Source organism: Stigmatopora nigra, chromosome 7 (genome assembly GCF_051989575.1).
Source record: "Stigmatopora nigra isolate UIUO_SnigA chromosome 7, RoL_Snig_1.1, whole genome shotgun sequence".
Classification (NCBI taxonomy): domain Eukaryota; kingdom Metazoa; phylum Chordata; class Actinopteri; order Syngnathiformes; family Syngnathidae; genus Stigmatopora; species Stigmatopora nigra.
Genome location: NC_135514.1, coordinates 10,798,893 through 10,811,443, shown reverse-complemented (window position 1 = coordinate 10,811,443; position 12,551 = coordinate 10,798,893). Strand labels below are relative to the sequence as shown.

Below are 12,551 nucleotides of genomic sequence, written 5' to 3'. Positions count from 1 at the left end.
TGTTCAGTCACAAACAAAAGCGTCAACAATATCACCCCCTTTTTGGCCCAGGTATTACTGTTGTCATGGTAACTAGAAAGGAAACGTCGACAGTCAGTTGTTAGACCCCGTTACAGTACGGAGTGGTTTCCAAACAGTGCGATTAAATTAATGAAGCCTTCACCACGTGAGGCGTGTCCAAATGAAAGCGGGCGGGGGGTGGGAGGGGGGGCACGCCAAGGCTCGTATTGAGCGCTGGGCCGCGCTTTTATCGACCGCCTGCGTCGGCAGAAAGCTCGGCGCCACTCCTTTTCATTCCTGCTGGATTGTACAAAACAATTGAGAGGGAAAGTCAAGTGAGGAGGAGGCCATTGGTCGGCATGCCGCGACTTGAATGCTCCGCGAGAATCAAAACATTGACGTTAAACAAACTGTCTCGACCTGTTTGCACGTAGACGTGTTGGATTTTTTTGAGTTTGCTAAAAAGATGATTTGGCATTTGATTGCGATACCCAAACTGGAAGTTTTCCACTTTTTAATATTGGCTTGGATATCATTTATCGACTAAATTCTGGTCTTTTTTTAAAAAATATATGAAATTGTGTCTATGCTTTGGTTCATTAGTGGTTTTGAAAGTCTGCTTGTTAAAAACTGTCGACTGAATTCATTTTAGAGTTTGGGTTTAGATCAATAACTCAAAAATTATCTCTCAAAACACCAAGGCTGCAGGGCATTGAAGTTTTTTTTTTTGCTGGAAAGTAACTTGTTCTTCTTAGTTTTTGATTAGTTTTAATGGTTGTAAGTTAAGTGGAAGGTCAACGTAGCGGAATGAAACTTCATGTCAATTTCAATGTTTTTTTTTCAATGGCAAAAAAATACTGAATTTTGCATTAAAAAACTTGTCACGGTCATGTCAGCTTTTGTCCAGACCTGCAACATTTTTTTTCATTTTTTTATGGTAACAAGACATACTTATACTTGTCCTTGTCAGACATTTACATTTAAAATTGAGTTTAATTAAAAAAATCCATTAAACGTGCTCTTCAAGAAAATGTATTGCGTTTAACTTCTAGTCCTTAAAACAAATAATAAATCCACTTTATTAAAAAAAATCTGCATTTTGCATTATATAGATGAGATTTTTAGGAGTGTTTATGACTTAAAAAGAAATTTAGGGAATGTAATTTGTTGCTTGATTGAGTCATTGATATACAGTACCGTATTTTCACGACTATAAGGCGCACTTAAAAGTGTTAAATTTTCTCCAAAATAGACAGTGCGCCTTATAATCCAGTGCGCCTTATATATGGGGAAAAAAAGAAAACTAAAAATGAAAAACCACCACTGTTGGATATTAAAAAAAAAACACAAACCCCTGAACTGAAACAATACTGTTAAATATGCAGATGGCATCTTAGTTTACAAAATCTTCCATCATATAGCTCCTCCCCCACTGCAAGATTTTATACGAAAAAATCCAAAACATCAACAATGGCTGGCTCTAGAGGTGACTGTGTTCGTGAGTGCTTCATACCTGGAAGTCAATAGCGATTACCATATTTTCACGACCATAAGGCGCACTTAAGTCTTAAATTTTCTCAAAAAATAGACAGTGCGCCTTATAATACAGTGCGCCTTATAATACAGTGCGCCTTATAATCCAGTGCGCCATATATATGGAAAAAATGTCATTCATTGAGGGTGCGCCTTATAATGCGGTGCGCCTTATAGTCGTGAAAATACGCTACATTTTCTAGCTCATTTTTTATCCCCAACTATCTGTAAAGCAAAGGGTATTGTCTGTTTGTCTATTCCTTGGCTCCGCCTGAATGATTGGCACAGTGAGCCATGACGGACCCCAGACTAATTAGTGGTTGGTTCCTGTCATCTCACATCAGTAAAACAGGAGAAGGCCATTTAACATCCACAGACAGACAAAGCACCCGTTCAACCTTGGCGAAAATCCCACTTTAACTTCCTCTGTTGTTGAGAGTTATGAATCGTATTTTAAGCCAAGGTTTGCCTAACATGAGGTGATAGGAATTTATGTCTTGAGGTCTTAAAAGAAAATGTGCTTTTGGCCTGAAGCTGGCCGCAATGTTTTCTTTCACCTTGTACCGAATATGACTGGTGATGAAGCCGTTTCTGGCTTGGCGGGCCGTTTCTGGCGGTCATCACTCACTATTTGTTCTTCCCCTCCACCTGCTGTGCTGACATTGTGGAACCGAGTGGAAGTACAAGTCGCAATCGATTGCCGTTCCGTGGCGTTTCGCACCGGTAAACCCTTTTTTTTTATTGCCTTCATGATTCTAAAGCTGGACTTGTAGATCTCCATGACAAAGACCTTGCCAAGTTGTGTAATTATTAAGCCTTTTGTTTGCAAATGGAGCCGTGTTAATGAGTCACCTAATGTTCAGCACACATTATTGCAGGAAATTTTCCCTCTTAGTATGCTTTTGTCCTGCTTTCATCTTCGTTGATTCACATTACTTTTCCTTCATTAGACTTCCTTCATTTTTTAAAATCGACTTGCCATCCATTATCCCGTTTTGTGACTCATGATGCCTCTCTCTACCCCCGACCACTCATAGAAGTGCGACATACCACTGTTGTGAGTTGCACTTCCTTGTATATAGAAGAATAGTATGACATGCAAGTGTAGAATCTGTTGACCGTTGACACAAGTTGGCTTACTGGCTTTGGCTTCGCATCCTGTCGTATGCGTGAGAATCGCATCCCAATGGCAAGGCCAAATAAGCTACCTTTTGCAGAGTTAGCGCTAACGTGCCAGTGTTTACTAGCCGTTGTTGAAATAATTACCTGTTCAACAACAATTATCACCCAAGGCTTTTCACTGTATTAGAAATGTCTTCAGTAAATGATAACATGGGTGTTTAATTGTGCTTGACTGAAGAAATGTTAACTTTTAGATATATGGGCACCATTTTTATTTCTTTTTAAATTTCATTTATATTCATTTTTACTATTTTTATGTATGTCACGTAAGTTAAATCTTTCAAAGGCAGATTTAAATGGCTACTTCTTGATCCCTTTACATTCCATGTTCTCAAAATGAAATCACAAATGTCAGTACTAGCATTTTTTATGTTGTTTACTTTTTATTTAGTTTAACTTCAGGTATGTTAACAATCAGAACATAACTTTCTTTGAAGAAGGTTCAGTTAACTATCACTTGGATCTGATTTTCCAACTTGGAAAAAAAAAAAAGAAAAACTATATTCTTGCTCATTAAAAGTTACCCATTAATATTTTAACGGAGTGGGCAGATTTGACGAGCTCAAGCGCCCGGCTTGCCTCCTCCTCCTCCTCCTCTTCATCCTTTAAAAAGCTGCGAGGGATGGAGGAGTAAGTCACACTTCCTTCCCTCTAGCACTTTTCGAGTGCAGACCAAATGGATACAGTGTATCAAAAGGAAGTCCAAAACAAAGAGTTTTTACTCCTTATGTCCCCCGTGGCCCATAGTCACGTCCGTACAGAGGCCTCGGAATGTGGCCTTCGTTGCGGATTTAACACTTCAACACTTATTGAGATCATTTTGGATGAGTCAAATGCTGTTTTTAATGCGATTCGTAACAAGTGGGAATTGGTGATTCATTTCATTGTTGTGTTGGACTGAACCATGGTGAGATATTTCATAGATCAGTGGTCAGGAACCTTTTTGACGAGGAGAGCTACAAATAATTCATATTTTCCAATGTTACTTCTTGAGAGTCATACTACAAATTTAAAAGTCAAAATACATACATGTAAACGAGTTCCTTATCATAATTTTTAGTAATTTCACCACTTTTAAAGTGGAAAAAATATGAATATTGTTAGAAATATTCTTATGCTGTTGTCAATCAATGATAGGATGCATTCCAAAAGAGTTTACTGCAAAAAAAATGAAGGTTTAAGCAGTTCTAGATGTAGTATCTCAGTTCTGTCACCAGCAATTTCCATATTTTAGTTCACAGGTTGGCAAAGAGCGGTATGCACCATCAAAAAGAGCCACATGTGGCTCCCGGGCCATAGATTCCCTTCCCCTATCATAGATAAATGACATAGTAGAATAATCGGTTTTGATACCAATGGTATCATATAGAAATTGTAATATTGTGGAATTGGAGGATTTGAGGAGTCAGCAAAAGTCCTGTTATTTGATGCTTTTGACAAATTGTCATGTGGTGTTCTTCCATTTCTTCTTAGATCCCTTTTTCTTTTTGTTTTCCAGCAAGTCTGGATTCGAGTTATTATGCATATGGTTTTCTGTGCTGGTGACCTCATGTATACCGCATTTCTTAAGCGTGGATCCCCCACTCTAGCCATCATGTCTTAAGACCCTCATGTTTAGAAATCAGCATGCATGTACTGTGCCTTAGTGGAGTTAAACATGGTGAAATGCATAGCCAAGCATATGCTACTTGACCTGTTAGCCCACCTAACAATGTGAACGTGCGAGTTCAAGGAACGAAAAAAAACAACAAGGGGGACAAAACGCCCTTTCACTGTTTTTCATGTTGTCTGTTTTGATAAAGAAAATGGAACCTGATTGCCTGGTTGCTGGAAATAGGCCAGTTGACTCTTCTAAAAATTGCCAAGGTGCCCTTAGAAAAAAAAAAGCACTTTCATTTCCAAGTATTGAGCGCCCAACATTCACCTCAAATCTTTATTAATAGCAGATGATGCCGATTTTTTTTTTTTTTGTGTCTTGGAATGGCTGACAAAGTTTGTGTTATTGGATAGATTTCGTTTGCAAATGTAGTGCAGATGTGCCTATATAAAGCAAGTACTGTTTCAGAAAAATGTGCCATTTTGTGTAATGATTGCATACCATACATACCTGTCACTAAATGGTAAGCAAAGATGGCAGACGTGGTAAACAAGGAGTTTGTATTGAGGACATATGCTAACTTGTCAGGACAATTGTATCAATATAATTGTTATTTTCCATAGAATCGTCTGTCAAACATGTTTCAAAGCTTTTGTGGTTACAAACCATCTTTCAGCTTCCATAGTCGGCACACATGGAGATTGTCAGGGTAGTCTTTAAAAACTTCTTTTTTAATAGTCTGGTACACAAATAATCGAAAACATGTTAAAAGCCTGCTTTCACAGGTTTGTGTTTAAAAAAAAAAAAGTGTTCTGATGTGGGATTTCTCTGGAGTGAAGATTATTGGAATAGTCATTCATGGAAAGAAATGTGTTTTTTGAAGAGTTCCAATGTTCATCTCTGAATTAAGCTTGGTTGAATGGAAGCTCACGACTTCCTTGGTTTTCGTTTAGTTTGGTCTGAATTTGTAATGTCCCCGTCAATACCGAGTATCGTTTTCTGGAGTGTCGCATTTTGTCACCAAATCGGATCCCATCCAGGAGTATTATGGGTTTTTAGTCGTAACATCGAGCTGTAAATCAAAACTTAAGTGCGATCACTTCTCTTTAGAAACAAATACGAGTATCGTGTAATCCTTGGTAATAGAGTATTTTGTGGAGGTACCAGCGATCACTTCCATATAAAAAATGTCTGTTAATGGATGGGTAACTTTAGAAATATGGGCATTGAGTAAGCATAACATAGGTTAGAAAAAACCTAACGGATCTGAAGTTTAAAAAACAAAACAAAACTGTATCCTAGTCTAAATATAGTCATTGGAAATATGTGTGGACCCCCTGTGATTCAACCTTGACGCTAGCCATCACGCCAAAGAAGCTCAATTGACTTAATGTGAAATAATAGGGGGAAAACCAGATGAACCTGTTTATTGCTACAGTGGACCAACTGGTGTTTTCCCCCCGCACTCTCCAATTCCACTGTTTGACCTCCAAAACGAACTAATCATGACTTTTAAATTGGATCTGTAACTAAGATACACCCTTACCAAGGCTGGTGTCCCTTTTTTTAATCATTCATCTATTCTTAATGAAGGAATGATGAAAGCAACATGCAATAAAAGGTTGATACGCACCATTTTTTTGCATTTGCCGGCAGTAGGAGCAGCTGCTCACATGTGCATTCATTAGAGCAGCTCCTGGATTAGCCAGGACAAAACGCCAAAGCACAACAACGCTCCTTTCTCCCGACAGCCTGAACACTAAGCACAGCTGCTCAGCCCCACTTGACTCGGCCAACAAAACAAGTTCTCGGATGGCCCCAGACACTTTTGTTACCGCTCGCCAAAACATTTGTCTGGCATCTTTTTTTTCCACCCTTTTTACTCCGTGATGTATGATGTTGTGCTGGGATACTTTGGGGAAAAACATAGCCGCCGCCGGCGGGCCGTGTTTATCTGTGGCAAATGACACCTGATCGGTGGGGATTCTCCGCTTTTACTGTCGCGCGTTAAAGCCCAGTTGAAAGCGGACATATTGCTAAAACGGTATCTTGACATTGTCAATGGGAACGTATGTAGAGCGTACTTTTTGTGTCGGACTGACTGAGGACAGCTGCTATGGCTCGGACTGCCTTTATGTCGTCTCCCTGGCCCTTTGCACCTATGCATTCATTCTTTCCACGGCCATAAGTTAGTAGCCACATTACAAATTTGGCCATGTTTCTATTCTTCCCATTATAGCCATACTTCTGTTTTTATTGTTGTTGGATGACAATAGATTAGATAACTTTATTCATCCCATATTCGAGAAATTTCACTGTCACAGTAGCAAGAGGGTGAGAATACAGACACGGGAAAAGATGTATATGTGTGTGTATATCTGTGTGCTTGTATATATACATGTATGTATGTGTGTGCATATATATACACTTATATACACATATATACACGTATATACATATATACGCATATACACACATTTACACACACATACACATTTATATACACATTTATATACTCATTTATATACACATATACACATACACATTTATACACATATATATACACATATATACACGTATACATATATATACACATACGCATATACACACATACACACACACATACACACACATACACATTTATATACTCATTTATATACACATCTATACACCTATACACATCTATACACATCTATACACATCTATACACATCTATACACATCTATACACATCTATACACATATATACACATATATACACACATATACACATATATACACATATATACACATATATACACATATATACACATATTTACACAAATATATATACACACATATACACACATACCCATATATACACATATACAAAGTATTTTCATACTGTAGGCATTGTTACTACGTTAATTTACCACTGCAATTACTATAACGGTATTCGACCAGGGGTCTTTACTACAGTTTCTGCCTGTGTTGCAATGTTGTGTATTATAACACATATTTTCGTTTCTTCTGGGAATGTCCCCATGCATCTAGATGAGCAAAAAACCACCAATTTGCAACCCAGACTATTAGCCACTGGGTCCAAAATAGGAGAAAGTTTGCAGGTCCGAAAATTATGGTCCGAAAATAATTGTCTGAAAATGCTGAGAGGATGTTTTTGGATTTAAAATCCGAATCTGGCAGTAAATCACAAAGGAGTGGCCAAAGTCTGTTTGGCTACGTTCCCCATTGACGCCTCCTTCACTACAGCTGTGCGTCAGCTGTCGGCCGCTCCGTCAGAGATGAAGTGGAACCCTCGGAGAAAGGGAAGAAAGAAAGAAAGAAAGAAAGACTGGCCTCCTTTGCAATCCCAGCTGTCGTTTCCACTTGAGACTTCCACTCATCGTCTTTCCCCTCCCCTCGCGACACAACTGGACTTTTTCCTCGCACACGTTTCGTAGAGCAAAAATATGCGAGCTGTCAGCTGTCATGTCAGTTTGCCGAAGCCGTATTGATGCCGTCTGACAAAAAGCAGTCAGACTAAACGGCCTTGTTGGAATGTTTTATGCTTCTTTTGGCTCGGTAAAGAAGGCACAGCATTTCAAACGTTAGCAGCTCCTCCATTCAGCACAGATGGATATCTTGGTTTTCTTTAATCCCGTAAAGTGGCATTTGCTTAGTCATAGAGTGACCAACACTCGTTTGTTCAATTAAGTGAAAGCAAGTTTGATGGTAGCCATTTGGAATACAATGGATTTTTCTTTTCAGGTTACAATGGGGTAAAGATCCAACTGAGAAGAAGTTTTGTGCCCTTGGAAACTGTCAGAGTTCTTTTACTAAAAGCAGTAGAACGTCATTGTTACTCAGCATGCTACTGCCAATAGAAGGGAACAAGTTAGGACCTCAGATTGACTTTTGGCGCTTTAACTTTATTTGCTAATCTCTGCAAACAAGACATTTTGGACCTCAGCAACTACAGAGAAACTTAGTTTCTAAGGAGAGAGTGATTAAAGGCATGTGATAGTCCACCAAATAGTCAGAACACGTTTTTTTTCAGATATAAAAAGCAAATCCTTAAAACAAGGGTGTCAAATGTGCGGCTCGTGGGCTACCAGTGGCCTGCTAGGGCAAATCTAATCCGGTCCACAAGGTTGTTCTGCCCAACGGAATTTTTTTAGCTCATTCTTACTATAATTAAACACTTATTTTTTTCGACATGGTTGCCACAAAACCATTGTGATCAATGGCATTCAATGAGTTAAGAAGGAAATTTAGAATGCCTTAAAAACATCAGGAATTCACCTGAAAATGGCCAAAAATCAGCTCTATCTTGATCATTTCCCATCTTTTTTTTACAGGAATGCCTGTGGTAAGCCTCGTGTCTGCGGACAGGTAACCAGGTGCATAGCTGCAGTCATGGTGAGGCCGGCTCGATGGCTGACTCCTCCTTTCCCTGCCTTGGTTTTGATCTTCGTCATCCAGGCGTCTTCTGTAAAAGAGCATGAGTGGCAATTTGATGCAGGTAGGACAACCTTACAATGTATTTTCTTTTCTGGTATCAGCTTGCTTTAAAATTGTGATGGAATAGCTTGGATAAAGTGTGCCCATGGGGTATTTTGATAAAGCATGGTACAGATATTTTTTAAACACTTAAGGAAATGAGGGATTTGGAGGAGACTTTAATGTTTTTTATTCTTCACTGCTAAGAGAATGTGTTGAAAATTAAGGAAAGATGGATAAAGGGTGTTAGCAAACATGCAGGATATGTTTGGAATATGAAAGAGAAGAGATTGGTTACATTTTGGGGATATGGAGTAAAAGTTCAGAGGTCAAAAGGGGAATTTCACGATAACTTGATAATGGGTTTGCCTGTTTAAGTCAAACTTTAAGGGTAGGTGATATAAAACAAATGCTTGAAAGGTCACAGGGGTCAGAAATGGGGTGATGCTTTGAGTTTGGCTGCTTAGGTGAAAATTTGCTGTATTTTAAGTATTTTTATAGATATTTTTTTAATTTTAGTGCTTGGTAAATTTGATTTTTTTCTTGAACGTACAATAATTTCAAATAAAAATAACTGTGCTTTACTTTGAAGTTCAAATTTGTTGACAAGGCAAACTAACTGTGTTTGCATTATAATCCATGAAAACGCCACTTTCCTTCCAATATTCACCTCGCAATGATTTCCATTCCTGTTGTGTTATCAACAGGCAACACAGGCGCTTCCCCCGGTCGAGTGTAACAGTAGATTTGAAAGCGTTACCTCTCCCCTTCTCAAGACTGCTAATGCACAAGCGCATTACAAAGTGCCAGTCAAAATAACTCGGTAAAGGGAGGCGGTTTGGGGAGGGTGGGCAACCAGGTGTAACCGGAGCGCTGGCTTTAATATCTGACTGCGGCAGCAGACGCGACCTGCTGCATTAACAAAAGGCTTTTGTGTTCATGTTGGAAATGACAACAGTAGTTTCACGGGCTGTTTCTTCCTTGTTTAAAAATTTCTGCTCTAGGATACAGGTATAAACTCCCGACATCATTTTGTGTGGCTCATAAAAGTAAGTCAGATAAGCTTGCTGACATAAAAGTGGAAGAAATTATTCTTATACATAATAAATGAAGTATTCTTGTGGGTGAAAACAGCAATAAAATATTAGCACTGTTTCTGTATTAAAGTAGAACCTTGAGAAACATTGTCTCATGTTGTTATTCCACTTTTAGTAATAAAATAAACTGGGCTGAATGTCAAATTTCAACTGTCAAGTGGCAGAATGATGATTTAATGAAGTGGGCATCTGTCTTGATGGATTTGTATCAGGCGTTTCTGCGCCTAGTCGTCTTTTTAACGATTGCTACTCGAGTGGGGGGGCCCCAAATTCCAATGGGGTGAGTCAATGACAGGCACCCACCGCCACCCCCTTCTTCTGTCACTACCCTTTTTTCTATTTTATCACCCCCCTTGGCTGGCCTTCGCCTCAGAGCAGGCGACCTGCTGCTCTGTGTAATCCCAACGCTATCTGGATCGTTTGATAATGTCTGACGCCGAAACGGAGGTGACGCAGACACCCAAGAGTGTTTGCTTGTCTTCCGACCACAGACCAGCGCCCTGTTTTCTGTCCCTCCTTTTGTCCCCAGTCTTACAAATCCTCCCCCCCCCCCCCCCCCCCCCCCCCCGGCGAGGCTTACTGTAACAGGAGCCGTGACGGGTCGCACAAAAAGTGGAATGTGAAGGGTGTCCTGTTGTCTTGGATAGGAAGAGTCACCTTTGCAATCTAGTGAGAGTTTGGATATTTAATGTCTTGACGAGGAAAACTAAGTTGGATCTCATTGTGCATTGAAATCTGGGTTGTCTAAACACCCTCTGAAATGGCCAAATGCAGAAAAGTCCAAGGATTGAGGGCATGATTAACTTTGTGCGGGAGCCAATGGCATTTTCGCTTTCCAAAGCAAAACAAGAGCAATCTGGAATGAGTATTTACTGGCTCATTATTCATTTGATGTGTTTACCAATTAGAGCCAGACTCCAGGAAGAAAGGGAGGAAGTGAAATTTATTTGGTGTTTTGGTTGTAAATAGATTTTGTTTATTTTTTATGCATTTGACAAATAACAATCTTTTTGTAGATTTCACCAACAGGCAAAGGGAACATTTTTAGGCTGAAATGTTTTGTAATGATGCAAAATTAAGTGGAAATGATCCGGTTTTGTCTCGCAATTCTTGGGAAGTGATCCAAAATCAAATGGAATTAACCCAAAAATGCTCCAGAATTTGCAGGAATTGAACAGTTCAAATTGATTGGACATCTGTCCTCATCAATGCTGACCAGCCAGTTGAACAACAAACTAATTTGAAGTACTAGATTAGATTAGAATGTTATTTTATCCTGTATTCGGAAAATCTCCTTACAGTAGCAAGCACAGACACAGAAGACATTGTAGAACTAGTTAAAAAACTTGGAGCCACACACAGAAAGTCCACAATACGGGAACCTTCTGCAGACTGAGACTAAAGTTAAATATGCAGAATCACTCTCTCAAACTAATCCACAAAGTCCCTCAGTAGTCTGGAGGTGATTATCTTCCTTACCTAGATCCTCCTAAATTGTCCAATCACCTGATCAGTAGCAACAGCAGTGATGAAGGACTTTAAAGCATACAAATCTAATTCAATCAATTGGTCACAGAGTGCAATTTTAAACCATGTGGTTTCTGAGCGAATATAATCAAATTCTACTTTTTAAAGTCAAAGGCACTTCAAGTTAATTACGTGGACATGAAAAAATGAAGGCAGACGCCAACAATATCTTTAGGTGTGGTTTTAATCTGCCCTTTTGTAAACAATCAATGACAGGAATAATTAATGCAATATGAGTCTGTTAAACCGAAATATGTTTTTAAGCTAAATATAAGCAGAATAGAGGAATATTTAGCAAATATACAGCAGAGTTCGACATTGTCATGCAATAGTTAAGTCCATAACCAAGTTTTTCTGTGATCAAATGATGTTGGCTTGAGATATAAATGGAGTTTTTTTAGTTTCTCCCATCAATGTCAATAGGAATGAGGTGGATGGCTGTTTTTTGTCGTTTTTGTTTTCTTTTTAATCTCTCAAATCGCTTTTCCCGTCTCTATCTGCAGCAGCTCAATGCCGTTATGCCCTGGGGATGGAAGATGGCAGCATCTTAGACTCTGACATCACCGCCTCAAGCGCCTGGTCCGACTCCACTGAAGCCAAACACGCAAGGTCAGAGAATTGAACCTTTCAAAACCTTCTTTATTCACTGCTTTATTCACATTTACAAGCATGTAAAAAGTATCAAATAAGATGCGGACATACACTTTCTTCCCCCCAAATTAACCATTTTGGTGGCAGTTATGAATAATGGGAACACATTTAGGTCAGTGTCAGGAAAAGGTAGATTTTGAAGAATTGGCCTCGGAAGGCAAGAACATCTTTTCAAGCGAGAGAATAAATCATGTGGGAGGGGGAAAAAAGCTTTTTTTTTAGGAAAAGGGAGGAGGGACCATCGTAAAGAAGAAAAATTAAATAACCATTTTTCTGGACTGTAAGACAGTTTTTTATTTTTTATTTTTATATCATAGATGGGCTGGTATTTGGACTTAAAACTCAGGTGCAATTTATATCCAAACTGACAGCCTCAAGATTGTTGTGGACTGTTGACTGTGTTATCAAAAACTGCTTTTTCTTTTTTAGTTGAGAGTTACAAAAGTTTACGCACAGTTTTGAAAGACAACTTTAACCAACACAAAA

General features: G+C 39.0%; 1 protein-coding gene across 1 annotated transcript in view; it reads left to right on the top strand.

The window, feature by feature from the left end:
* ddr1 (discoidin domain receptor tyrosine kinase 1) overlaps positions 1-12,551 on the top strand; it is a 49,424-nt gene that overhangs the window by 10,154 nt on the left and 26,719 nt on the right. The window contains exons 2-3 of the mRNA XM_077720622.1: positions 8,649-8,812; positions 11,918-12,023. Coding sequence (XP_077576748.1) covers positions 8,707-8,812; positions 11,918-12,023 — 212 coding nt within the window. The 5' untranslated portion in view covers positions 8,649-8,706. The remainder of the gene's footprint in view (positions 1-8,648; positions 8,813-11,917; positions 12,024-12,551) is intronic.